General features: G+C 46.3%; 1 protein-coding gene and 1 long non-coding RNA gene across 6 annotated transcripts; one reads left to right on the top strand and one right to left on the bottom strand.

The window, feature by feature from the left end:
- Positions 1-319: 319 nt before the first annotated feature.
- On the bottom strand, positions 320-27,153 carry DDHD2 (DDHD domain containing 2). 5 transcript variants are annotated; one of them, XR_003759734.2, is made up of 19 exons: positions 26,973-27,153; positions 24,697-24,809; positions 24,348-24,575; positions 22,905-23,095; positions 22,315-22,404; positions 20,969-21,089; positions 19,004-19,093; positions 18,019-18,154; positions 12,694-12,902; positions 12,363-12,430; positions 11,860-11,982; positions 9,969-10,064; positions 8,742-8,864; positions 7,854-8,009; positions 7,498-7,600; positions 7,196-7,372; positions 5,909-6,071; positions 4,031-4,248; positions 320-2,584 (listed from the first exon to the last, which is right to left on the bottom strand). XR_003759734.2 is itself a non-coding variant. In XM_016227370.3 (19 exons), the coding sequence occupies exons 3-18, from the start codon at positions 24,565-24,567 to the stop codon at positions 4,167-4,169; spliced, it is 2,148 nt and encodes a 715-aa protein (XP_016082856.2). In that variant the 5' UTR covers positions 24,568-24,575; positions 24,697-24,823; positions 26,973-27,153; the 3' UTR covers positions 320-2,584; positions 4,131-4,166. The 5 variants fall into 5 exon arrangements, 4 of the variants coding, with proteins under 4 accessions (XP_016082856.2, XP_007665589.2, XP_007665591.2 ...); XM_016227370.3 differs by having other exon boundaries at positions 4,131-4,248; positions 24,697-24,823; XM_007667399.3 differs by having other exon boundaries at positions 4,131-4,248.
- On the top strand, positions 4,246-6,029 carry LOC114812062. Its single transcript, XR_003759735.2, has 2 exons — positions 4,246-4,646; positions 5,111-6,029. It is a non-coding gene; the product is annotated as an uncharacterized LOC114812062 (long non-coding RNA).
- Positions 27,154-27,670: the final 517 nt, after the last annotated feature.

The raw sequence follows: 27,670 nt of genomic DNA, 5'->3' as shown, positions 1-27,670 counted from the left end.
TGGATAGGAAGAACAAGCACACTTGAGCTAGTTTGGCTCAAGAGCCTGCTCACTTGCAATGTGGCATGTGGGCCCAACTCTTCTACAATTTTCGGCATTTGAGCGTTTACCCATTTTTTTCCATCACAATTAAAAATTCATTTGGATATAGGATTTCTTCAGATCTCTCCCCACAGGCAGTTTTGTGTTTCCTGGGATGCATCTCATTATGAAGCACAATGCTTTCGGTCCCCCCAAGTCCTAGCACCCCAGACGGGTGCGTGGTTTCCGTGAATACTTCATCCGCTTGAAGGTAGACAGCCAAGTGAAAGCACATAACTCGGTGAGCGGGGGGATTTTATTTCAGGGTGTACTAAAGATTTTAAATAAATTCACATGTAAAAAACAAACATTTCGAAAGTGCAAAAATTTGACAAGCTGGTCAGAGCTATTAATCGTTCTGTGCAAAGAGTTCCTTTTGATGAGCTAGACGATATTCATGTTGTAGCAAGGAGTATGCAGATATCACCGTACTGGGGAGTTTCAAAATAGACTAAATGAGCTTTTCGGGCTTGGTCGAGAGAGTGCACGCAATGCATTTTAAATAGTGCAAATAATATACAATCGAAAATAAAGTGGGGTGGAAATGGAAGGCTGAGAACATTGTACAGATAAATGCTTATTACTTCTTATATATCACAAGGAGTAGGACGTGGTCTAAAGCTGTTTCACACATCCCCCTCCCCTTCTGCTACAGACACAGACATGTCGCTCCTATCCATCTTTGGTTACAGAGGTTTCATTTCGCCTCCCATTTGGTTCTGCTCTTAAACCGTTACCTCCTCCTACTGTAGCGCCTGAGCTTGTTCTGTAACTCGGTGCTTCTTTGGACCTTCACCCCCGCATTTTTCAAACTGAAATTGCACATTACGTCATCTAAAACAGAAGCCCGTTGCTGCAGTTATTCTAATTCCCTCCGTCAGCTCTGCCCCACCCTATTGTGCTCTGCTCTGTTTATTCATGACGTGTCAGGACGCGGGCTGGCTAACCCGCTTTTGTGCCTTCGCCCCCCGTAGAGGCGTTAGACTGCTTCTGCCCTTGCAGTGGCCCAGATGAAAAAAGTACCAAGCTGTGACTTAAGGTGGTAAAGCAATTGAAATATATTTCTTTTTAAAGCCCACCTCTATCTCTGTTTACTTACTAAGCCCTCCTGGACACAAGAGGCAGGAGAATCCTAGGAGTCCATCCAAAGAGGATCAGTGAGCAGTGGCCATTATAATCATTTTCATCCCCCCAGCTGAACAGCCAGGGAGCCTTCTCCTCCCTCTTCTGTCGGTGGGCTTTGATGTGGGCCTTTCCAGCTCTCCTCTTTCCTGTGTTCCTTGTTACATCGGGCTCAACCAGCGCTATGGTTCTGCAGTGGTTAACTGCTTGGTCCTTAGAAGCAAAACTGTTGCTCAGTCAACAAGCTCAGCCCGGAACCTCTCCTAACAATACCTGGGCAGGCGGGGAGGAGGAAAGGCAACAATGTTTATAAATAAAACAAGGTAACCATGTGGTTGGATCTGGCAATCGGTATCACAATAGCATGACTCGAAGGGGTTTGGCAGAGAGAAGAGTTTTGTTTGATCCTCACAGCTTGCCTAGTGAGGTTGTTAGGGAATCAGTAGCCTAATAAACAAGACACGATCCAACAGGAACATGCATATCTTCAAAAGAAGAGGAAGTCAGTTTTTGCAACGTGACCCAATTCAAAGGTGCGAGGGGAATGTCACAGGAAACGGCCATGCCAAAGCAATCGTCTAGAGCTGGGCAGAAGGGGCAGTGGGACAGGTCAGGCTAGAGTACCCGTGGCACCTTTTCCTGGATGCATCTAATAATTCTGCCCATCACTGGCCCTTTCCTCTCCAGGTCTCTAATCGAAGAACCCCTGCAACAGAAGATGCCGTGCAGGGCGAAGTTCAATGGCGGCGGTGGTTCCTAACAGTAGTGGCCACTCCCACCTAACTGTAAAGAAAGGAAATGAGACGCTAATCTTTAAGCTTCAGTGAAGATTCACAAGTCCACCGTGCACACCAAAATTTGATGAATAACCACTTGCCGAAAGACCTCCGGCTCAACCGAACACTCAAGTCCCCCGTGCACGGTAACTCAAGGACAAAGGCCATTTTTGTATTCCCTAGTCCATCCTCCTCTTGGATTTGCTAGACCATAGGGTCTTACTGCACCTAAATCATGAGTCACAAGCTCCTTTCAAAGGAAAAATTAGATCCCACTCAGTACCGATAAAACCTAGGACAGGCTTTTACCGGTAGACAACCAGTACACTGGTGCTAAAGTGGGAGGAAAGAGTGATTTTAGAATTGATCTAGATTCCACCAGAAAGATGCCTTGGTCGGTGGGAAGCAGAGATGCTTTCACTGGTTGGGGGGAAAGCGATGAATCTCTCCTCTGCTCCCTCCAAAACACATTCCTTTGCCCAGAGAGGAAACGTATCTGGTAAAGTCCCCGGTGGAGAGGAGATGGCAGGCAACATGTGGGACGAACACAAATGAGAAAGCAGCAGCAAGGGATTTTCCATGGAAAGATTCTTTGGGGGGTACACCTAGGGAAGAGAGGAGAAAAGAGGTCACTCTGGCCCAATGTATACTAGAGTCAGAACAAACGTAGGGGTTTGCAGGTTTACAACTAGCTCGAGTCTCAGCCTAGATGACTCATAATCAAATCTTAATCTTCTAACAGCTCCTCAGTGGCTTCTTGGTGAAGTGGATGATGGCATGGAGACCTGTTCTTACAGAGACAAGTATTACTCTCCCAAAAGCACTAGAACTAACTTTCACTAATAAATATCCCTTTGGTGGATTGGTCTCTGGCAGGTGGAGGCAATTGCTCCAACCTGCAGGATGCGGGGGGGGGGGGGGGGGGGGGGGGGGGGGGGTGATGGGGCTTATGTAGAGCCCTGTTTTCTAATCAACACCTAAAATGGAACTTTCAAACGGGAATGCTGGCCTAGCTTTCTTTAGATGGTGAACGCACAGCCATTTGACTGAGTGAGCTCATGGGAGGAAGGTGCACAATGGCCTGTCCTTGTCCACTGCTCTCCTCATCCTCGAGTAGTAGTAATAGCAGTAATTGCATTTATTTAGAGCTTACCAGACTCAGAGAAATCACTGTATAAAGCACTTGGAAAAGCTCCTAATTACCCCTCTTCCATTCCACCGTTAAACTCTTACCCCTTACATTCCCCAGCTTATCCAACCCCCGTTGAATAAAGTGCTTGAATTTTTCTGCTCATGAGGTGAATAATAACCATATACTTTTCCCTTGGCTACAGGTGAGCTGAAAATGGCTTCTAAGGAAGTGGGCACCAAATTACGGCTCTGTCGGAACAGAGACTTTGAATATAAGGTTGGCAAATCCTGTGGAAACCCTTCTCTAAAATATGGGAACTCACCCCATTTCCTTTAGTGAGCCTTAGATGATCTGTTCAAATGGAAACCGTTCTGGTAATTAGCACATTTGCATATCCAGCATCGTCAAGTTCACTTACTTCCATTACTCTGTTGTTTTCCTCACTGGAGGAGAGAGATTCAGCCCACCCTCTTCTCATCCATATCGTGCGGGCACAAACCTGAGGCCGAGAGAAGGAGCATTCTCCCAGACATCAACCTCACTGCAGTTACCCCGGCTGCTTGACCTAGGCTTGAACTCCTAGGCCCAAAGGAGACCAGGTTTTTGGTAAATTGAGAAACAGCTAACGAGGCAGCCTTTTTCAGAGGTGAGTAGTCTCTCTTTCAGCAGACAACTGAAGTGCCTAATTCTGGTGGTTCTGAAAAGCAAACTTCCTTAGGTGTCGTCCTCGGGGATGTAGCACGAGGAGAGCCTACCCCCAGAACAGTCAACAAAATGGCACCCTTCTATCTTGGGAAATGAGGAAAGTATTGCAGAGAGTGATGAGCAGTACAGTAGCAGTGAAACCCAGGCCTCGGTCATCGCACTTGGACTCTAAAAGTGATCAATCCTAGGTACAGGAAGCAGAAGGCCTGCTTACCAATAGCTTCCCTGCTAAGGGCTCTGGAGGCTCTTACGTAATCTTAATAGGACATCGGGGCAAACTGCCCTCCCTAAACAGCAGACAGCTGGGAGCTCACTTTATGCAGCCACATGGGTCGAAGGGTCAGTCTATTTCACTGAGACGGCTGATCGAGGGAGATTCCCTGGGTTTGGTAGATTTCTTTGAGAACCAGCAGCACTGTATCTTCAGATTCCCTGTGAAAACAAGTAGAATTAAGGAGATGAGGAGGAAAATACTCCTCCTCTGGGCTTGATACTGATGACCATTTTGCTTTTTTTATCTTTTCAAGTAAGATGAAAGGAAACCTTCCTGTACAAGGGAAGCCATTATCTATGGTCTAACAATCTCTCTTCCCTTGCCAGTTTCTGGCTACTGGTCAACCCCCATGACACACAAAAAATGTTGCCCAGTGATCTTGAATCACATGAAATACGGCATAACTAACCAGAATATTACATTTGCAGGGTCCGGAATTGGTGTTCCCCATGATACAGCCAGGTTAGATGCCTTGAAAATGTGGCACATTTGCCCAAACATAAAAGTAATTCATTAGTTCCAGAACCAGCCCTGACCTGACAACCAGGCCCTAGAGGTAAGTAAAATGACTTGTAAACACCCCCATGCCCCCATTCCTCAATCCTAGAAATTGTTCTAACCCCCACTGTACCTAAACTCCCTCATCCCCCTCCAGTCTCCCCTAAGACCAGCACCCCGCTTCTTGCACACCTGCTTTTTTTGGGTGGGGGGAAAACCAGTGATGCCGAGGTTAGAATGGCGGTCCCGGGTCCCAGCACAGTAGCTGGGGAGACAGCTGGGTCTGACCGTCCTTCCCACCACTCGGCCTGGCTCCGACGCGCCCTGGCCCCGCTGTTCTCAGTCGGGCCCGCCTGGTGATCTCAGCGGCGCTCCGACAGACCCCCGCTTGGGCCGCTCCAGTCCCTGGCCTGTGTCCAAACTGATTATCTTGTTACTACCCGAGGCCTTAAGTCCCGCGGTTGCTGTGATTACCGGTGCAACCGAGCCAATGTTCCCGCTCTTTCCTACCCTCGTCTACAGAGAACAGCTCTGGACCTGTCAGCTCCTCTCCTGGCTCTCTGGCTCTCCTCTCAGAACTCGTGGGGTAAGTAAGGGGAGGGAGGTTGTCTCTCCCCAGAGAACTCATGCAGTCCGGGGGGCGAGGTGCCGAGGCATATGCAGCTAGGGAGAAAAGGTTGGAGCCAGAAAGCACTGAAACAAAAGTTAAATCAAGTCAGCTCCCCTGCCACGTAGGGCAGGGGAGAGGATGGTCAGGACCTGGGTGTCCAGCCTTCAGAAGGTCCAGCTGACAGGTCCCTGACCACCATCCACCCCCCCCCCCCCAGCGATGGTGGCTTGGGCCTGTCACCCTGGCACATCGCTAGCTTAAAAAAAAAATACACTGGAGTTTGAGGGAAGAAAAACTATCCAGAAACCAGGAGGAAACAGAACAGAGCTAAGGCACTGTGGTACTGGCCTGTAGGAGGGGAGGAGTACACCAGCAATTAGTGCATGCCATAGCCCCAGGTTGTGGTGAGAGAGACAATAATCTTAGCCTTGGGCCTAGTTATATAAAATAATTGGCTTTTTGAGGTCAGGGATTGTGTCTCCTAGCTCTCAAGCTCTCTTGTGATCTTAGTACAATGCCCTGCAGGTAGGAGGCTTTCAATAAATATTATTGATTGTAAAACACTTGGGGAAGTCAGCTTCAAGAGTGACTGAATCCTTTAAAAGGCATTTTAGCACACAGAGACTTATCTTCCCTGAGTGAACATTCTGTCATAGGGAATAAATGTCTCCAGGGGATTTTTTTTTTTATTAAAAAAAAGGCAGTCTTACCAGTAGCAGAGATGGCTTTGTAATGCAAATAAATATTCATTAAAACTTTCGATGGGTTTTTCCTGCAGGACGTAGTCAATGCGCCGGCCCCCGTTCAGCATGCCCACGTTGATAGGTGCAACTTCTTCCTTCACTTCCAAGGGAGGCTCCTCCGCTTTAACGTCTGGAAAAAAAGACCTCAAGCCCTCAGCTCCCCACAAGTGACTCCAAACTTTGATTCCTGCCATGCTCCTCCCAGAGCAAGAGGCCTATCACCTCCCGATTCCTCCTTCTGACTCCTCCATTTTCTGTGGTTTGGGTCGGTCCCTTCTTGTCCCCCCATTAACTGCAACTACCCACCCCCCCGGAGCCTCATTATCTCAGAATGTGGGGTGGGGGGAAGGGGTGTGTAAAATGAGCTCCAACACTGTCCCAGCTCAGTGAAAGAAGGTAGAACCCCGGCTGAGGATTAGCAGGAAGTGGGAATCCTACCTGGCTTGTTCTAGTCTCAGCCTAATGTGATTATAATTAGGCAAATGAACACGAAAAATGTCCAACGGGTTCAGAAACACCATTTTTGTGGGAAAAGGCCAGACTGTAGCTCGTTGTGGGCACGGACCGTGTCTACCAACTCTTGTTATATTGTACGCTCCCAAGTGTACGGAGGAGGCAGCGTGGGTCAGTGGATGGAGCACAGGCCTGGAGTCAGAAGGACCTGGGTTCTAATCCTGGCTCCATCTGTCTGCTGTGTGACCTTGGGCGAGTCACTTACTTTTTCTATGCCTCAGTTACCTCGTCTGTAAAATGGGGATTAAGACTATGAGTCCCATGTGAGACAGGGACCATGTCCAATGCAATTTGCTTATATCCACCCCAGCTCTTACTACAGTGCTTGGCCCACAGAAAGCGCTTAACAAATACCGCTATCTCTCCAGACTGTAAGCTCGTTGCGGGCAGGGAATGTGTCTGTATATTGTTGTATTAGACTCTCCCAAGCGCTTAGTAGAGTGCTTTGCACATGGTAAGCACTCAATAAATGTTTGGTTGATTGGAAAAGGCACAGTTTACAGAGTGAGCTCTCTTCCTCCCCTGCAATCATCCTGGGCAGAATGGTTTGGAGCCGCACTCCTGAGAAGGGTAAGGGCAAGATAGGAAGGAAGAAGCTGTCACAATTAAAGGTCAACCAGATCCACACTCAGCCATGCAAGGCAAAAAGCCCCGCATGACTCCGGAAAACCGGACTCCCTGAAGAGCATCCCTTGTTCCCCCGCTAACGAGACAGAAATCAATTTGCACCACTCCACTGACCGCTAGACTTCTCTGGGCTTGCGTCAGGCTCCGAGTCCGCTTCATCTGTGCTGGCAGCTTCTGTGCCTGGCAGAGCTGGGTAGGGGGCTCTGGTGAAAGACTTCCAGGCCATTCGCAAAGAGCTTAGCAGGTTGTTCTTGAGATCCATGCTCATACGAGACAGGCCTTCTCTCAACTCTGAAATAAGTGGGAAGTGGGAAGCACAGTGCTGCTGTATAACCAAACGCAAATCGATATGCACTCTATATTGATTTTCAAATTGCGTTTTTTTTCTCACTAAGAATTCCCACCCCCAGCCTTACCTAAATGCATCCGTTTCCTGCCTTTATGATGGGGGATCAACATAGGCTCAAATTCCACCCCTGGGACCACCATGGGCTCAATCCTATATGCCACAGGGTCAAACTACATAGAAAAATAACAGAAACACTTATTTCTAGCATGCACACACACACAAAAAAGGCAAAAAAAAACTACACTTTGAGCAAATGAAGGAGAAGTTACTGTAGATTTACTGAGAGAAGGTACGTTAGAGGGCCAACTGAAGCATTCCCCAGTCTCAGAGCTGAGCAATAATGTAAGAGGAAAATAACCCTAACGTAACAAGCGAAGCAACCCACGACTGGCCAACTGTCGGAATCGTAAAAGTCATACTTACAGGATGATAAATATTGAAGAAACCTTTACACGTTGGAAGTCTGTATTGGGGATCAATCCTTTTCAGCCCTCGGACAGTAAGAAACATGCCAATGGGAGATCCGAAGGCAAAGAAGATGTCTGGTTTGTATGCAAGCTGGGGATATTTCACAGAGACCTGGGAGTGGGGAAGAGAGTGCCCCATTTAGACTGTGAGCAAGGGAAAGGCATCATGCTTAATTCCCATCTGGGTGTCTTCTCCCAGTGCTTAGTTCAGTGCTCTGCATACAGCAAGCGCTTAACAGTAATAATAATAATAATAATGTTGGTATTTGTTAAGCGCTTACTATGTGCAGAGCACTGTTCTAAGCGCTGGGATAGATAGAAGGTAATCAGATTGTCCCATATGAGGTGTCCCATGTGAGGCTCACAGCCTTAATCCCCATTTTACAGATGAGGTAACTGAGGCACAGAGAACTTAAGTGACTTGCCCACAGTCACACAGCTGACAAGTGGCAGAGTTGGAATTTGAACCCATGACCTCTGACTCCCAAGCCTGTGCTCTTTCCACCTAGCCATGCTGCTTACTAAATACTATTACTACTGTTATATTCACAAACTGCAGAGCGTAGTAGATACAGCAAGGGCCTGGGACTCAGAAGGTCATAGGTTCTAATCCCAGCTCTGTCACTTCTCTGGGCCTGTTACCTCATCTGTAAAATGGAGATTCGAACTGTGAGCCCCATGTGGAATGCCCAACCCGATTTGCCTGTATCCACCCCAGGGCTTAGTACAGTGTGTATGGCACAGAGTAAGCGCTTAAAAACGCTTACCACAACTATTCAGTTATGCCTTGGTCTACCAACTATCCAAGTCAACCAAAAAGTGGTTAAGAAGCTTAATCTGTTACCTGCCCGATGCCAACATCCAGATACTCGTTATTTCCGGACCCCGATTCTGTTTGGTGTTTAAGTAAACTCTCTCCATCTACCTGGCCTTCCGGTGGAGATGATTGCTGGCTCGGTTTACCACTCTGAGAAACAAAGAATAAAGAACAACCTCAGAAATCAACTCTGGAGGCCTTTAGGGCTGCCGTGCAATAGAAACAAGCAAGAGAATCAGTCAAAAGGTAAACTTGTGTGGGCAAGGAATGTGTCTTCCAACTCTTCTGTATTGCACTCTCCTAAATGCATAGTATAGTGCTCTGCACACAGTAAGTGCTCAATAATTACCATTGATGATGAAAGATTTGATCATCTGCTTTGGAATTTTGAGGCACTGGGGCATGGAAGAGGCTGTGGTGAAATGGCAGCTAATGCCGCCAGGAAGAGAGCAAAGTCTGAGGAAACCTGGTAAGGCAGATGTCTTTTGGGGTGATTCCACTCAAAGGAGTGAGGTGGAATCACAAACTGGTACCTATGAAACCTATGAGGTGGGAACTGAAATAAGAAACCAACAAGGTCTAAGAACACAGTTGAATGAAACTGAGCTGAGGAGCAGAAAGGGGAAAAACGGCTTTTGAGAGATAGAAGACACTTAGTGGTAGAGAAGCAGCATGGCCTAGTGGATAGAGCAGGGGCCTGGAAGCCAGAAGGGCCTGGGTTCTAATTCCAGTTCCACCACCTGTCTGCTGTGTTCCCTCTAGACTGTAAGCTTTACGGGCAGGAAACACGTCTGCTAATTCTGTTGTATTGTATTCTCCCAAGTGCTTAATACTGGGCTCTGCACCTAATAAGCACTCAATAAATACAAATGATTGACTTAACTTCTCTGTGCCTCAGTTACCTCAACTGTAAAATGGGGATTAAGACTGTGAGCCCCACATGGGACATGGACTGTGTCCAACCAGATTAACTTGTACCTACTCCAGTGTTAACATAAAAAAAAAAGGGTCCTCACTGTACAGGCCAAAAACAAAGGACTGTCAGGACCAGGAAGATTTTACCTTGGGGACTTTTGGAACTCTCATTATGATGGAGCTGGACCAAGGCAAAAGCAAGAATTTCTAAGGACAGAGACAAAAGCTAGAAAGCCACATCTGCCTAACCTCCACAAAGCAAAACGATCAATATTTTGGGAAGGCAAAAGCAACAAGCAGGAGAAAGGATCACTCGGCAAGATAAGAAGAGACTCATACCTGGGCATTACCTCTACTCCCAATATAGTTTAAGATCTTCTTTCTTGGACCTAAGGGGATTCCCATTTCCTGAAGATCCCGGTCCGTGCATAAAGCCTAGATGAGAAAATTCAAACATCCCTTTTAGTTCCGGGGGAAAAGCACTCAGGATAATAACTGTTCTGTCCTGTGGGATGATCAGGAGATATTGCAAGGACTTATTAGTATTCTATATTCCACTGCCCAGGCTCCCTAGTGATGCAATTTCGTTTCAAAATTACGAAAAGTAGCAAGATTAATTCTTTAGAAAAAGATCTGAAAGAAACTTCTCAGAAGCATGTACTGTTACAATAATACAAAACCATGTGAACATTATTTTATTGGAGGAAAAACTGTCTTGTGTGGTTCACTGTTTTGATGTTTAACTCTATTTGGAAGAAGGACAAAGAGCAGAATGAGTGTGCTCATGATGTAAAAAGTAAGCACAAAAATAAAGGAACTATCACCATAAAAAATGAGGGCAGCCAGTCCTGTTATACATGAGTTCTCTTTACACAATTTTAATTTTACGTGATGGGAAAAATAGGGAATGTTCTACCCACAACTGAACTCCATTCAGGGCCTAATCCAATCCACAAGTTGACACAAGTAGATTTGGCTTGAGAAGAAATGATTTGTGTGCATGGCCGTTAACACTTCCCAGTTTCTGCTCAGCCTTACTGAACTGTACCATTCAGAGCTTTGTGTTTTTGCAACTTTACAGTAGCAATTAATGAAGTAAAATAACAATGAGTGGCAAAGGTGGAAAGCACCTCCAAGAGGCCTTCTGTGACTAAGCCCTCTTTGCCTTTTCTTTAACTCCTTTCTGCAACGCCCTGACTTGCTCCCTTTATTCATCCCTCCCCTCCCAGCCCCTTGGCACTTATGTACATATCTGTAACTTATTTATTTATATTAATGTCTACCTCCTCCTCTAGCCTGTAAGGTCGCTGTGGACAGGGAATGTGTCTGTTCTGTTGTTCTGTTGTACTCTCCCAAGTGCTTAGTACAGTGCTCTGCACACAGTAAGCGCACAATAAATACGATTGACTGACTGGCTGATTGACTGGTGGACACAACAAATCGAGGTTTGGATCCCAAAAGTCAATTATGAAGGTATTTTGGAATCATTTATCCCTTCGCCTACTAATTCCCACTGAATCAATGGTTAATCTAACAGTTTTTCCATAACGTGGTTTTTCTCAAAAAGTCAAGTACTGTGTTAAGGCAGAAATGACTGCATTGTGAAAGAATGGGATTTTATACATTTTCAAAGGTCACTATTTAAGTTACAGCACCTTCATTAAGCAAACGTGTAAAAACTTGCTGGGAGGAAAGATGGAAAATATACAGGTGTATTAATTTTAGGCCGTCTTTCTTTGAATGCAAGAGAAAAATTTAGACAGCAAGTCTTAAAGTAAATTCAAAAACTTTCTAATCAAGCCACAAAATGCTACACTTGTCCACAATATAAATCCTAAGTTTTTTTTACTTAGAGCCTTTGTTTTACTGTTAAGTTCTCTTTTGGGAGAATTATCTCTTGAGGGGTTTTTGCTTAGTGCTGTGGCTACTGATAATGATGAAGAGGACATACACAACATAAATGAAAGCTCCATGAGAGAAGACATTACTATTGTAGGATTTCTAAGGGCTGTTTTATTCTATGTACTTAAATAGTATTAACTGACTACACCATCTTCCTCTATTATCGTACTCTACAAAGCGCTTAGTACAGTGGTCTGCACAGAGTAAATGCTCAATAAATATCACTGATTGGGGGATAAAAAGCAGTAGGACCCATGAATTAGAAGAAAACAAAAAGTGACCCACTGAGGAAATGCCCCCAACAACTCCACAAGCAGTCAAATTTTACCAGAGCTGCCTTGTCCACTTTCTCCTTCTCAAAGATACTGCAGAATTCAGAGAGCTGCAGTTTCTTCAAGTCTTCCTCCAGAGAGAGGGCATCTCCTTGATCCAACATAACATCGACAGAACCCTAAAATGAAATTCACGTTTACAGAAATAAGGTGGATTTTTCTCTCACGACTTAAATTCACATCACTGATGGCATGCTACTCTTTAGAAATTTCCATACTGTAGAGGACTTAGTTCAGTGCTTTGCACACAGAAAGTGCTCAATAAACACGACTGAAAGAATGATTATCAAATAAGTAATTCTGTATTCTGTATTAACTTTATACAAAGTATTCTACCACGTAAGGGTAGTGAATCTGACCTCCATGTCTGCTAAAATTTAAACGAGTTTAACCTCGATTTTATAGAATTCAATTGATCTGAGCTTGAAAATCTACTGAGTTAATTCCAGCTATCTTCGTTAACTTGGCCAAGAGACAAATTCAGCACTGAAGAATTTACCTTACTGCTGTCGTTAGACACCGGAGTATCTTTCTGGTTAGTTAGGAGATCAAACAATATAAGAGACCCTGTAAGCGAAAGGGGAAAAAACAAAATCCAGGAAAAATTCCTGCTTTAACACTGCATCGACTCATTAACCTCTCATTTGAACACACAAGCCCTACATATCAGGCAAAAAGGGAAATGGACTCTCGTCCCCCACAATCATGACAAAACTCATTCCGAAAGCTTTCTAAGCTCCGGCCCAGCGAACCTGTATTGACCCGGCAACTACGGATGAAGGGCTGAAAGCCCAACAGCCATCTCTGTTCGAGCAGGACCCGTATCTCACCTAGACTATGACCGGCGATGGATACGCCCCCTTTGAAATCAGGGTTCCTCTGCAGGAAGAGTTTGTATATTCTGTTCATTTCCGAAGCAACCGTGTCCACGATGGTCTGACAATAGGTGGGGCTATTGTAGAAGAAGACATCCAGGATGGTGTCGTTAGTAAAATGCCGGAGGCGATTAATGCTGGGCAGGGTGATTCGCTGGAGATCTCTGAAACCAGGAGAGAGGCTTTGAGGAGACTCGTAAAAAAAACACCATTGAAATTCCTGCCTGTTTTTAGTATGAGTGTCTCAGGGAAACATGACTTTTCCCATCTCTCACAGATAAAATACTTTCCCGTCTCTGAAGTAAACCCTATTTCCATCCTCAAAGCAGAAAGTGGTCCACACCTTTAGAATGGAGAGAGGACGGAACTTCTGAAAGCATAGGCAGGCTGAGAGTCTGGATGGCAAAAGCAGAAAAACCTTCATGTCTGCCAGATGAAGAACCAGGTAGTCACTAGCCCATTAAGACAAGAACTTTCAAATTAATGGGAACCCTTTCAGAACTGCCAACAAAAACAGTGCTGTTGTTTTTTTCTTTTAAAAAGCACCCTACAAGCTAGAGGGGCCAACTTTTCATTCTGTGCCAAGGCACCCTTGCAGCACGGCTTTGAGAGTTGTGAAGTCCAGGGGGCAAGGCTTCCAGGGGCAAAGGATGGAGGGGCAACGTCCTCCAGAGGGGGCACTGAAAGGCCCCAGCCCTGGTGCTCACAAGGAAGTGAGGGGAGCCAAAGCCAGCCTCTTCTATTCCCCCCTTCTTCAGCCCCGCAGCACTTACGATGCATAACTTATTTTAATGTCTGTTCCCTGCCAGACTGCAAGCTCCTTGTGGGCAGGGAATGTGTCTACCAACTCTGTTATGTTGTACTCTCCCAAGTGCTCAGTATAGTGCTCTGTATTCAGTAAGCGCTCAATAAATACAACTGACTGATTGATTGATCCTATGGAGTTTCCTCCCCAATCTTGTAACCAGGCAGCTGTGACAGACCTTTGGATCGCCTCCAATTTTCCAAAGCCATCTTGCCCTATTTGGTCTCCTTACCTGACCTACTTCCTCTTGACCCACAAATCCATGCTCTCAACTCTGCCCTTTCAACTGAACTCAATTCCCTCATCACTCCCTCACCACCCCCATCCCTCCATCGATCTTGAATCACTAACCCGCAACATCAGATCATCTCCAAATTACGTTTCTGCTCTTGTGCATGAGCTGCAAAGTGCTACTGGAAGAAATCCAGACAACAGGCCGACCTCAATTTCATCCTCACCCGCTTTAATCTGCTCTCTCCTCCACCCAGCACCAATACCTCTCCATCCTTATTTGACCCCCCCATCCATTACCCTCACTGGCCGTTTGAAACCTCTATCCTCCTACCCTCTCCCTCTTTCCCCTACATGACCTTGCCACCTATTTCATCCATAAAATTGAAACCAACAGGCAACATCTCCCTATAATCTCCCTTGCTTTACTCCAGTCCCTCCCTTCTGCTCCTGCTTCGACCCCCATCCCTCTCACCACTACCTCAAGAGTTCATCTCCTGTCTCCTCTCAAAATCAACCCCCTCCAACTGCACCTCTGACCCCATCCCTTCATACCTTATCAATACGTTTGCCTGCTTCCTTCTTCCCTCCCTGACTGCAATCTTTCCAATGGCTTCTTCACCTCTGCTTTCAAACATGCGCACGTAACCCCTAACCTAAAAAAGAACCTCCCTTGACACCATGGCACCTTTAAGATAACATCTCCCTCCTACTAGTTCTCTCCAAACTCCTCAAGCAAGTTATTTACACCTGCTGCCTCCACTTCCTCTTCTCAACCCCAAGGCACCCCACAGAAATGACCCTCTCTAGGATCACCAATGACAATGCCTTCTTGACAAATCCAGTGGCCTCTACTCCATCCTGATCCTCCTCCAACTGTCCACTGCTTTTGACACTTGGACCATTCCCTTCTCCTGGAAACATTATCCAACTTTGGCTTCACTGACACCGCCCTCTCCTGTTTCTCCACCCAACTCTCTGGCAACTCATTCTCAGTCTCCTTTGCTGGCTCCCCCTCTGCCTCCCACCCCCTAACTGTGTGGGTCCCTCAAGGCTCAGTTTTGGATCCTCATCAATTCTCCACCTGAACCCACTCCCTTGGAGATCTCATTCGCTCCCATGGCCTCAACAACTCTACACAGATCATGTCCAAATCTCCCTCTCCAGCCCCGACCTCTCTCGTTCTCTGCAGTCTCACATTTTCTCCTGCTTTCAGACTATACCTGAATGCTCTGTGGACTCCGCAAACTTAACATGTCCAAATCCTGTCCTCTCCCACGCTTTCCCATTACTGTAGATACCACCACCATTCTCCCTGACTCACAAGCTCATAACCTTGGCATTATCCTTGATTCATCTCAGTCAACCCAGACATTCAATCTGTCACAAATACTATCAGTTCTATCTTCACAACATCTCTATAATCTGGTCCTTCCTCTCCATCCAAATTGCTACCATGCTGATCCAAGCACTTATCGGACCCTGCCTTGACTACTACATCAGCCTCCCTGCCATTTGTCTCTCCTGTCTCCATTCCATACTTCGCTCTGCTGCCCGAGTCATTTTTCTGATAAAAATTTTCTGTCCATTATCCTCAAAAAACCTCCAATGGCTAACGCCTCCACATCAAACACCTTGCCGTCAGCTTTAAGGCACTCAATCAACCTTCCCTCTTCTACCTCACACTGATTTCCTACAACCCCACCAGCACACTCTGCTCCTCTCACACCAACCTACTCACCTCAACCTCGTCTTTCTCACCACAGACCCCTTGCCTATGTCCTTCCTCTGGCTTGGAATACCCCCTTCATATCTGACAGACCACCACCCTCCCCACCTTCAAAGCCCTCCTCAAATCCTATGTCCTCCAAGAGGCCTTCCTTGACGAAGCTCTTATTTCCCCATCCTGCCCTTCCCTCTGCTCTGCCTATGCATTCAGATCTGCACTTCTTAAGCAGTTGATATTCACCCCACCCTCAGCCCCACAGCACTCACTTAATGTAAATATCCCTATCCTCTGCCAAGTCCCCTATCTGTAATTTAATATATGCCTCCCCCTCTGGACTGTAAGTTCATTGTGGGCAGGGACGTGTACCAACTCTAATGTCTGAATTTTCCCAAAGTGCTTGGTTAATACAGTGCTCTGCACTGAACAATCAATAAATACTACAGATTGACTGACAGAAGTCCCTAAAGCCTCATCCAACAGGCTGCCCGGCCAGGCCAGGGGTGGGAGGAGCCACTAAGCAACCACTGCCTTACAACATGGGGTGAAAGATAGAGCTGCCATCTTGTTTCCACTTCCGGGCCCCATCCAGCTCCAAGGAATGGTTGAACTAGCTGAGGCTGTCCACTCTGTCCCAAAAGCTAATGACTTTGTTCCCAGAGGCCCAATTCACTGCGGGGGAGGATCCTCCATCAGCCTCAGGCTCACATTAGGAAGAGGTAAAGTTAACCTTCCAACAGAAGCAGAAACATAATGCAGATATAGGCATGGCATAATAAAAATAATAATTATGGTATTTGTAAAACACTTTCTATGTGCCAAACACTGTTCTAAGCGCTGGGGTAGATACAAGGTAATCAGGCTGTGCCACGTGGGGCTCACAGGCCTAATCCCCATTTTACAGATGAGGTAACTGAGGCACAGAGAAGTGAAGTGACTTGCCTAAGGTCACAGAGCAGACAAGTGGCGGGGGAGGGATTAGAACCCGTAACCTTCCGACTCAAGGCCCCGTGCTCTAACCGTTAGACCACACTGCTTCAGTGCACAAGGAGTAAACCATCTGCTCCCCTACCCTCTCAAAAGGCACACCTCACCTCTTCCTATTTTATCAGACCCAGGGCTGCAATTGGCAGCTAACTCTGAGCACAAGCTGGTAGCTAGATGTGCTGACTTGGAATAGCATTGTTTATGCTTCCAATGAGACTCGCCTGAAAAGCTGTCCATTTTTATGAGAACAATGCTTATGTCATGACAGCTTTTAGGGCTGGATTTAGTAGCTTTATTTTTATCTATGGAAGATTTTATCTTTTCTCAAAGTTAAACAAAATTTATTTGGATGAAGGCAAAAAGAGAAAGAGGAAGAACTGGCACACTTTTAGTGGGTTTGGTAGTGGGAATCTGAAGCTGCACAGTCAACCAACCAAGTGTATTCACTGAGCACTGACTTTGTGCAGAGCACTATGCTAAGCACTTGGGAGAGTACAATATAGAGTTGGTAGATATTTCCTGCCCTCCAAAAGCTTATAGCCTACAAGGGGAGGCAGATCTTAAAATAAATGATGGATACGTATATAAGTGCTTTGGGGCAGGATATAGATCTAAGCGCAGATCTAAGGTGACGCAGAATGGAGAGGGAGTAGGGGAAATGACAGCTGAGTTGGGGAAGGCCTCTTGGAGGAGATGTGATTCACTAAGGCTTTGAAGCTGGGGAGAGTGGTGGTCTGTTGGATGTGAAGGGGGAGGGAGTTCCAGGCCACAGGGAGGAGGACGTGGGCAAGGGGTCAGTGGTGAGATTCCTCCTGCCTTCAGGACATCTCTACTAGAATGTCCCACGGACACCTCAAACTACGTCCAAAACAGAACTCCTCATTTTCCCACCCAAACTCTGTCCTCCCTTTTGTTTTCCCCACAGTGTAGATGACATTACCATCCTCACCATCTCACGAGCCTGTAACCTTGGCATTATCCTCGACTCACGTCTGTCATTCAACCCACATATTCCATCTGTCACCAAATCCTGTTGGTCTCCCTTCATATTAGAGCTAAAATCCACCCTTTCCTCTCCACCCAAACTGCTACTACGCTGACCCAGACACGTTATCATATCACACCACGACGACTGCATCAGCCTGCTTGCTGACGTCCCTGCTTCCTATCTCTGTGAGGCCTACGAAAGGAGACCCTCAAGGAACAAAGTCCAGATCTAATTCCTACCTGTGTACTCTTTCCTATTACTATTACTACATATTATGTATTATATACTATAAACTACATATTACCTATTACTACTACTACAAAAACAAAGATAATTGAAATTTCTGAAATTTCATGTTAGGGCAAATAGCAATTGCCCTAGTAATTGCAACTGCTAGTAATAGTAATTGCAAGTTTTTGAACCAAATTCAGCATTTTTACTCATATATCAGCCACGTCCCCGAGCACTTCATGATAAGAAGTAGGCCACGTGTAAAGGCTTTACTGAGAATTAGTTAACTTCAAAAGTTAAAGTTTTACTTACACATCCACGCCAGTGGAATGCAAAGGGCTATGCCAGTTCACAGGAAGAAACTCTACCCGCCCAATCTGTTGCAATTCTTGGGCTTTCTTGAAGTGCGCCTGTATCATACTCAAGGAAACGCCACGAAAATCATTAACTGAAAGAGATGGTTTGACTCCACATCAATAACTGCAACAGAGAATGGGCTATTATAGCCTTAGTATACATGCAACTTATTTAATTACAAATTGTTCAACTCCATCGGTTCTGCCCATTTGTTGATCTAGAGAACATTTGATCGTGTTTTCCAAGCTTTCTTTCACATGGCAAAGAACACGGTATTTGCATAAACTTTAACCTTTGACAAAAGGGTCCTAGTTTAGGTTCCTGCTGCTCAAAAGTGTAGAATAGTCAGTCAAGTCGATCTTTTATTGAGCACTTACTGTGAGCAAAGCACTGTACTAAGCGCTTGGGAGAGTTCAATATAACAATATAACAGACACATTCCCTGTCCACAACAAGCTCACAGTCTAGAGAATGACAGGTGTACTCTCAAAGGAAGAATCTACTAGTAAGTAAACAAACCAGTGAGTAATTACAATACTCTGATGAAGCAAGTTAAGTAAATCTGCTAGCTCCGCTATTTAGAGCGTTAGCTCCTTGTGGGCAAGGAGTCACTGCATTTTCGCCCCAAGTGAGTCCTCCAAAAACACCATCACTACTGAACTTCTAAGTCTAGTTTGGCGCTATTCTTCTCAGGAAAAGTGTCAACTCCTGTCCAGCTCCTGCACAGTGATAATTTCACTCCTTACAGTAATTTGATCACGCATTCCATACTACTAAAGAGAGACCATATACTTAGCAATTCAGCAACATTTGTTTTCTAAGCTCCTGCCGAATCTTATTTCTCATTTGGCCGTCACTAAGGCCCAGGGCCAGTGCTTAACACGGCCACTGAAACGGTTCCCGTCTGGGGGAGCACACGTCAAGAACTCTTCAAGCCTACCACACTGTACGATGCTTCGGAACCGAAGGTCGCAAGCCGGTCCAATTCCATGAACTACAAAAACCAGATGATCTATTTGCAACGGCTCACCTAGGAAGGACAGAAAGAGGCAAAAGAATTCAAACAACTTGGTTTACTTGGGTAACTTTCTCCTATTTTAAGAGACGGTCAATTTAGGTTATTTGGGCAAGAGAAAAGTACAATAACAAACAAAATTGACTGTAAAGGACTCTTTGCTCAACAAAGGTTTTTGTAAATGCCTAACTAGGGTTTGGCTTTGTCTGTGGACCTTCGCCTCTTCATCCAATCTCTCTGCCCTGTCCTAGCTTACCTTACTGCTGTCCTACTATAACACAACATGCTCACTTCGCTCCTCTGACACCAACCTACTCACTGTACCATCTCTTCTCTCTTGTCCCAACCCCTCGACCATACGTTCTGCCTCTGGCCTGGAACTCCCTCCCCTTTCATATCCGACAGACGATCACTTTCCCCACCTTCAAAGCGGTATTAAAAATCACATCTCCTCAAAGAGGACAGCCCCCCAACCAAGCCCTCATTTCCCCTACTCCCTTCTGTGTTTCCCTTGCACTTGAATTTGTATCCTATATTTACCCCACCCTCAAACTCACCGCACTCTATAATTTATTTTAATGTCTGTTTCCCCCTCTAGATTGTAAGTTCCTTGAGGGCAGGGAACCTGTCTACCAACTCTATTATATTGTGTTCTCCAAGAGCTGAGTACAGTGCGCTGCACCGAGTAAATACAATTAATTCATGGATCGTTCTGCCCAGCTCATATTCTCCTATCACCTCAGTACTTACGCACTCACAGCCACGGCTAACACTTAGTACACTCACTTTGTTTGACACATTTTGGCAAGAATATGATAGCAGAATTAGGGAATGTTCTTCCAACAACTTGATCCTTTCTAGATACAGCACAACAAGGTATTAGAAGAGAGAGTCACTTAAGCAGGCAAGCTAGGTACTTTTCCTCGACACATGCTTCTGCAAGAATACAACCCCTGTATTATAGGAGAACTGGGTGTACTCTACAATTTAAGCCCTCATTCACTCATCTTTCATTCCAGTTTGTTTTTCCTATCTTGAAATAGTTTTGTGCTGGTCTAGAGTCATTGGACAGTCAGCTCCCTCAGGATCGAGAGTTGTCTTTTACCTCGACTCTTTCCTCCCAAATCCTTGTAAGGCCCTTCTGGGCAAGGATCCGGTCACTTCTTTATTCTATACTTTCCAAGCACCTGGTACACGTTGACATTCAAATACTAACAGTACTTAGTACCATGCTGTGTACCCAGAAGCATTCAATAAATGCTAGTGATTGATTGATTGGTAGCTTTAGATTCAAATCCTCGTCAGAATCAGCCTATCGATAAGACTCAGTCCAAGAGGTTATAGTCCTCTGCCATGCCAATTACACCACGAAGCGAAAGGGACTTTACACTCATTACAAAGATAGGTTCGACAGACCAAGATAGGTAACAATGGGTATCGGTCAAGGCCAACCAAAAACACCGAATACATTTTGTTTACGCCAGGCCTCCAGAAAAGGATTCATAAGAAAAATCCCTCAGTCATGTCTGCAGATGGTAACATTTTTCGATGTGGGACTGAGGCCTTTTCTACTTTTTAACTTTCTGTTTCTTTTCCCCGAATCCTCTTCTCCAAGCAATCAACCAGTGCTACCTGAATATACTTCAGTCCCTTTCAGAAGAGAAGGCAGAGAGGAAAGACACCTTCAGCAGGCCAAACAGAAGCTAGCCTTTGCTCTGAATGAACAGTAACTCATGGCTCTCTTAAAATCCCCTAATTTACCTAACAAGAAAACTTGAGCTCTTACCAAAGGGCTACTACTGAGGAATGGACATGTGTTAGTATCCAGAAACCATTCCTACTCTTTGGCAGGCATGGGAAAAAATGAAATAAGAGAGTTACTCAATGTACCAGAAGGGATGTCAACGGAGATGTTCTCGACCCCTCTCTTCACAGTTCTAGGCCGACCCTGTTCTGTAGGCGTTGAGCCCCATTCGTCAGCCCCGGGCACTGGGTGGTAATGAACCATCAGCTGAAATGGAAAACATCAGAGAAATGAGCATACCCTAGAGTTCAGATATTCCTTTGACTCTCTCTCCCAAGGCAGGGCAAACCAGAGTTTGTATCACATCAGTAATGGATGACTCTCAACACACCTGGCTGGCAACTATGAAATGAAAATACTGGCACTTGTTGGACAGGCCTTACCAACAGAAGATCTGTCCATACACTAGCCAGGTCTATGAGGGCCTAAGGTATCTTTAATTTTCCAGTTCAAATCACTGGAGTTGGTCCAGATCTGCACGGAGCAAATCCAATATTTAAGCAGCGAACTAAAGCTGAAAGGACTGTGTCACCAAAACAGGCTTGACTGGACCACATTTGTCAGATAGAATTTTAAATATTCCATCTCTCAGCCCTGTTCCCCACCTCAATGCCACCTGAGGGAACCCCCGGGCACGCCGGAGAATCCAGGCAGGTAGGGTTTCCCTTTACAGTGGCACCACCATATCGAGGCTGCAGCACTTTGACTTTTTGTCTGCACACGGCAGGTCTAAAAGGCAATTTGAAAAATGTTCACATAAACCACCTGAATTTTAATGACATTAATGATACTAGATCTTTGATCGGCTACATTTGGAGATTTGAGGCTAGTATGTTTTGGTTTAATTCAGCAGGGAAGAGCTGAAAAGCTTTAGGTTGAGTCAATCTGAGCAGTGGCCCAACTGGGCCAGTATTCCATCTACAACGATGGCAATAAAGGTTGCTAACCTGGGGTACTTTTTCCCAAAGCTTCTAGATTGTAAACTCCTTGAGGGCAGGGATTGATCTACTTACCCTATTATACCCTCTCAAGCGCTTAGTACAGTGCTTGGCACACAGTAAGTATTCAATAAATACCACTGATTGATTGTTTCCCATGCAGATGTTCTGATTAGCTGGATAAGTGAAGATTGCCAGCTGCTGCCATGGGTTGCCTCATACACTTGTGACCAAAATCTTCTTGCGGCAAAAATAACCAGGATGGCATGGGGTTTTCAGTTCAATAGTTTTCTGAGCAATCACACCACATGAACGACTTGCTGAAGAAAACCACTTCTCTGAGTTTCAGGGCCTATCATGTCAACCAATTAATTTCTCTTTAGGCCCTGAACAGAACCAGGGAATGGAGACAGAAACCACCAAACAAGACTGTCTTTTCTAAGTTAATTAAATTTTCAACATGACATCAGGGGGAGGCTTCCAATTCTCTTTACCTTTGGATTGTGTAATATAATGATTTCTCTGTTCGGGGATTCAAGTTTCTTTTTCCATTCATCCAGAGTTACAGCAAGCATGTAAGTTTCCTTGGAAGAAAAGAAATCTCATTGGGTAATTTAAAAACCACTCTTTTAAAGTTGAGTCAAATTCACGAATCCTAGCAGTTTAACACCAATTTACCCAAGCTATAGAAAAGGGATAAACAACTACAATGAAACAACGAAACACTTTTTAGGGGGGAGCCAGCAGTAGCATTATTAGCAATGGTCATTTTGCAAGACAGTTAAAACCGAACAGAAATAATACTGACAAGAATTTTCACAGCAAGTAAGTTTAAATCAGAGAAGAATATTTAACCCCCCCAACTGCCAACTTGTAAAATAAGTAAATAAATAAAATCCATCAAAACACAAATGACCTGTGAGGATTCCAACTCCAGAGGTGTTGGTAATACCGGTCAAGGTAAGAAGCAGAGGCAATAAAAGGGGGAGGAGAAAAAATGAAGCAAATAAAGGATGAGGAAACTAAAGAAAATGGTGGAGTAAAAGTCCCTCCTAGTTCTCCCACTGTGAGGCAGTTACGTTACCTCTAACACTTGGCTGAAACCCTCTGAATAGGGCACGTATTTATTATCCTTATCTCCTTTGAAAAACCAAGTACAACGTCTCACTCCAGATGGTAGCTCATCCCAGTAAACGGCATACCGCATTCTCTCTCCCAAATGCACATCATACCTGCCTCCGTCAGTGGGAACAACTCTCCCATTACAGTCTTTTTCTAGGAGAAAGAGGGACAAAAAAGGAAAAAAACGGGAAAGAGATAGCAATTGAGTTAGATTCTGCCCAGTGAGGCAGGTCACATGGCACTTTTCTTTGTTCTCCAACCACAAAAAATGGGAAGGAATAGCTCTGAATTTACTTTCTAATTTTTCTTTCCCCATTTGACTAACTTTCCAATAACCATGCCCAGTTGTAGATTGGAAAGTGAGGTGCCAAATACTTCAGTCAGTGGCTTGAGAATCCTCAGTTTTTCTATCAAAAACGCCTCCTTGTGTAAATAGAGCAGCTTTTGGCAAAGCAAGAAAGCCTGATTTTTGTACAGTAGAAATATACACCATTATACACCAAGCTTAAACTTCGTGTCAAGGGATCGTAGCAAATTCATCTCCTCTGCACTATGAAATCCCCCGATTGTGTTTTAACGATATACTTTATAATTAGTACTAATTATAATCTAATACTCTAAGTGTGGGTTCTAGGTTGCCCATCCACCTCCGGGACAGATAGAAACTCCTTATCACTGGCTTTCAAGCACTCAATTGCCTCACCCTCTCTTATCTCACCTTGCTGATTTCCTACAACGCAGGACCTTCCCTTTGCTCCTCTGATGCCAACCTACTCACTGTACCTCAATCTCGTCTATCTCGCCGCCAACCCCTCGCCCACGTCCTACCCTTGGTCTAGAACTCCCTGGCCCTTCGCATCCAATAGATGATCACATTTCCTCCACTTTCAAAGCCTTATTAAAACTACCTCTCCTCCAAGAGGTCTTCCCCCGACTAAGCCCTCATTTCCCCTACTCCTTCTCCCTTCTGCATCGCCTATGCATTTGGATCTCTACCCTTTAAACACTTGATATGCCCCACCCCCTCCGCCTTGCAGTACTTTGTGCATATCTATAATTTATATTAATGTCTGTCTCCCCCTCTAGACTGTCACTGTAAATCAGGTGTAAATACTCCCTTCAAAATTCGTTATGGGTTTAAACCAGTCCATTTTTTAAGGAATGAGTATCTCAGTACCGTGTCATAAAGTACTTGGATATCAGTTTCAGGCTTGAGGCGCCATTACTTGGCAATAGTGCTCTCACGTCTAAACCCACACCTTTAGCTCTGTCCTTTTGGGGAAGAACATGCCTACCAGCTCTGTGATACTGGACTCTCCGAGGTACCTAGCACAGTGTTCTGCACAGAGTTAGCATTCAAGAGATACCATTGATTGACTGATGCCAAGGGGGACACTGAGCTTACCAGAAGTGTATGCCTCTTCCAGTTGCTGTGAATCCTCGCTGTTAAATGGAATCCATATCTCCCTGGAATCGATTATTTTACAATAAAACCAGTGAGGTGAAACCGGCTCATAGAGATTGACAGCATCCATGTCGATTAGCTCAAAGGAGCTGGATGAATTTGTTGACGGGGAAGGATTTGGCTGGGACAACTGTTCCTGTTGCTGTTCCCCTGCTGACATTGCGCTCTCTAAAAATGCATGAGGAAAAACAGTCAAGAAAGCAATTCTCCATCAGCTATCCCTGGGATTGGTGACAATGAGTTTTCTGGTCACTTTTAAGCGGAAGACTTTTACCGAAAGTCAACTTACATCTATCTTAACTGCTTGTTGTTAACTGTCTTTAACCCAAGTGTTTCCAAAGGCAGATGAACCGTTCGGAAGTAGATTCCCGGATCTTCCTCCGAAAACTGGAACCCGTGGATCTAAAACAATTTGACTATCAAATGGGGTCAGAGAGAGATATTGAGCTAGAATCCACAAGCAGTACAAGTCAAAACTGGGAGTGGAAAAACTCTCCAACCCCAGAGATCCAGCCCGGTCCAGTGAAACAACTGAGGGAAGATTGAACTCTCCCAAGCACTTAGTACAGTGCTTACACACGGTGAGCGCTCAATAAAGACGACTGAATGAATGTGGCAGAAGATGACCTTCAGAAAATGGGAAAACATGCCTATGACCAGAGACGGAATATTTTAAAGCTCACGTTTAGATTCAGGGCTTTTACAGTTCCCCCAAGGTGCTACGCCCTTTAAATGTGTCGAAAGCCCCATTGGCAAAGCTTTGACTTTGAAATCCAAGTGCCACCCTTGATGCTTTTTGTCAAGGAGGAAGGTCAAGCCTTCTTTGCCCTCCTAAACTACCCAGCGGGGGCCTCATGGGCGTGTGACTCTCCCGTGATGATGCCGATGGTATCTGTTAAGCACTATGTGCCAAGCACTGTTCTAAGCGCTGGGGTAGAAACAAGGAAATCAGGTTGCCCCGTGTGGGGCTCCCAGTCTTCATCCCCATTTTACAGATGTGGTAACCGAGGCCCAGAAAATAATAATAATAATGGTATTTATTAAGCACTTACTAAGTGCAAAGCACTATTCTAAGTGCTGGGAGGGGATACAAGGTGATCAGGTTGTCCCACGTGGGGCGCCCAGTCTTCATCCCCATTTTACTGATGTGGTAAGTGAGGCCCAGAGAATTCATTCATTCAGTCGTATTTATTAAGTGCTTACTGAGTGCACAGCACTGTATTAAGCACTTGGAAGGTACAATCTGGCAGCAGATAGAGACCATCCCTGCCCAACAGTCTAAACAGGGGTTGGAGGGGGAAATACAGACCACTGGACAAAACAAGTAGTCAGGCATCAATACCATCAAAACAGATAGGGAGAACCAGAGATATCTTCACATCATCAATAAAATAAACAGAGCAATAAATAATATAGACAAATATGAACAGTGCTGTGGGGAGGGGAAGGGGGAAGAGCAGAGGGAGGGAGTAGGGGCGATGGGGAGGAAGGGCTCAGTCTGGGAAGGCTCTCAGTAGGGTTTTGAAGAGGGGGGGAAGAGAGAGAGTTTGGCGAAGTGATGCGACTTGCCCCGAGTCACCCCGCTGCCGGGTGGTGCGAGGGCCGGGATTGGAACCCACGACCTCTTTCCCCTGCGGCCGCACTGCTTCCCCGGGTCCCTCCGTGTCCCCTTTGCCGCCCCCCTTTCCCGGTCCTTCTCGGCCTCGGCCCTTCCGACGTCAGCCGTGTCACCTTGGGCAGGTCCTTTCCCTCCTCCGGACCTCAGGGCCCTCCTCTGTCACTTGGGGACGGCCTACCTTGGTCCTACCCCGGCGCTTGGGAGAGGGCTCGGCACAGGGTCGGCGCATAATAAACACCAACCTGATGATGATAATGACGATGATTCCGGGGGTCTTTTCCGCCCCGGGGGGGGTCAGGCCCAGCCGCCCAGTCCCACCGTCACTTGGCAGCTGGGTGACCCTCTTTGAAGTGGCTCTCTTCAAAGCTCCCCTCCTCCAGGAGGCCCTCCCAGACTGAGCCCCCACCGCCCCCAGCACTGTGCCTCTTTGCACATATTATCGATTACCCCATTTATCCTATTAATGATTCTCTTGATCCGCTTCGATGGTCTTGCCTGCCCCCCCCCCCCCTTCTATTCATTCAATCGTACTGATGGAGCGCTTCCTACGTGCAAGGCACTGGACTAAGCGCTGGGGATGGACAATTCTGCAAGAGAGAGAGAGACCATCCCTGCCCCATGACGGGCTCAGAGCCTAATCAGGGGAGACGGACAAAAACGAGGCACTATAGTGACGAGAAATAGCATCAAGGCGATGGGCACCTCATTAACAAAGGGTCATAAAAAGAGATTCAACGGAGCAGAGTGCGGAGGGGGAGGAGGGAGGCTGGGGGCCCGAGGTTGGGGCGGGAGGGTCCCTCTCCAGTGGCCAATTCCCCGTCCCAAGCGCTGGGCACACCGTCAGCGCTCCATGAATCCGATTGAAGGATGTGGATGAAGGACGAGGACCAGGGCAGGACGAGGAGGGTCCCGGTCCCCGCGCCCCCCGGCCCGTCCGGTCCTTTCACCTTCTTCCCGTGTGGCCTCTGTGGCGGAGGGGTCGGGGCCGCCCCTGGCCGCTGACCGTTGAGCGCCTCCGGCATCCGGCCGCCGCCCGTCCCGGCCGGGCCTGCCCTGAGGCCGGAGGAGGAGGAGCAGGAGGAGGAGGACGAAGAGGAGGAGGAGCAGGAGGAGGAGCAGGAGGGCGGCGAGACCGTCCCCTCCTCCCCACGGTTACCCCCTCGCCTCGGCCCGGACGGGGGAGGAAACATCGCGAGAACGGGGGCGACCATCGCGAGAACGACGCGCCGGGCGGGGGCGCGTTGCCATGACGACCGGGGCCGCCCGGCCTCCCCACTCCCGTGTCCCTCCCGCCCCCTCACACCTGCTTCTTCTCTATTCATAATAATGATGTTTGTGAAGCGCTGACTGTGTGCACAGCACTCTTCTAGGCGCTGGGGTAAAATAAATTGTGGTATTTATTAAGCGCTTACTATGTGCACAGCACTGTTCTAAGCGCTGGGGGGGGATACAAGGGGATCAGGTTGTCCCATGTGGGGCTCACAGTTTTAATCCCCATTTGACAGATGAGGGAACTGAGGCACAGAGAAGTTAAGTGACTTTCATTCAATAGTATTTATTGAGCGCTTACTATGTGCAGAGCACTGTACTAAGCGCTTGGAACGAACAAGTCGGCAACAGATAGAGACAGTCCCTGCCGTTTGAC

The sequence above is a fragment of the Ornithorhynchus anatinus genome, chromosome 5 (genome assembly GCF_004115215.2).
Source record: "Ornithorhynchus anatinus isolate Pmale09 chromosome 5, mOrnAna1.pri.v4, whole genome shotgun sequence".
Lineage (NCBI taxonomy): Eukaryota > Metazoa > Chordata > Mammalia > Monotremata > Ornithorhynchidae > Ornithorhynchus > Ornithorhynchus anatinus.
This window is presented reverse-complemented; position numbering and strand designations above follow the sequence as displayed.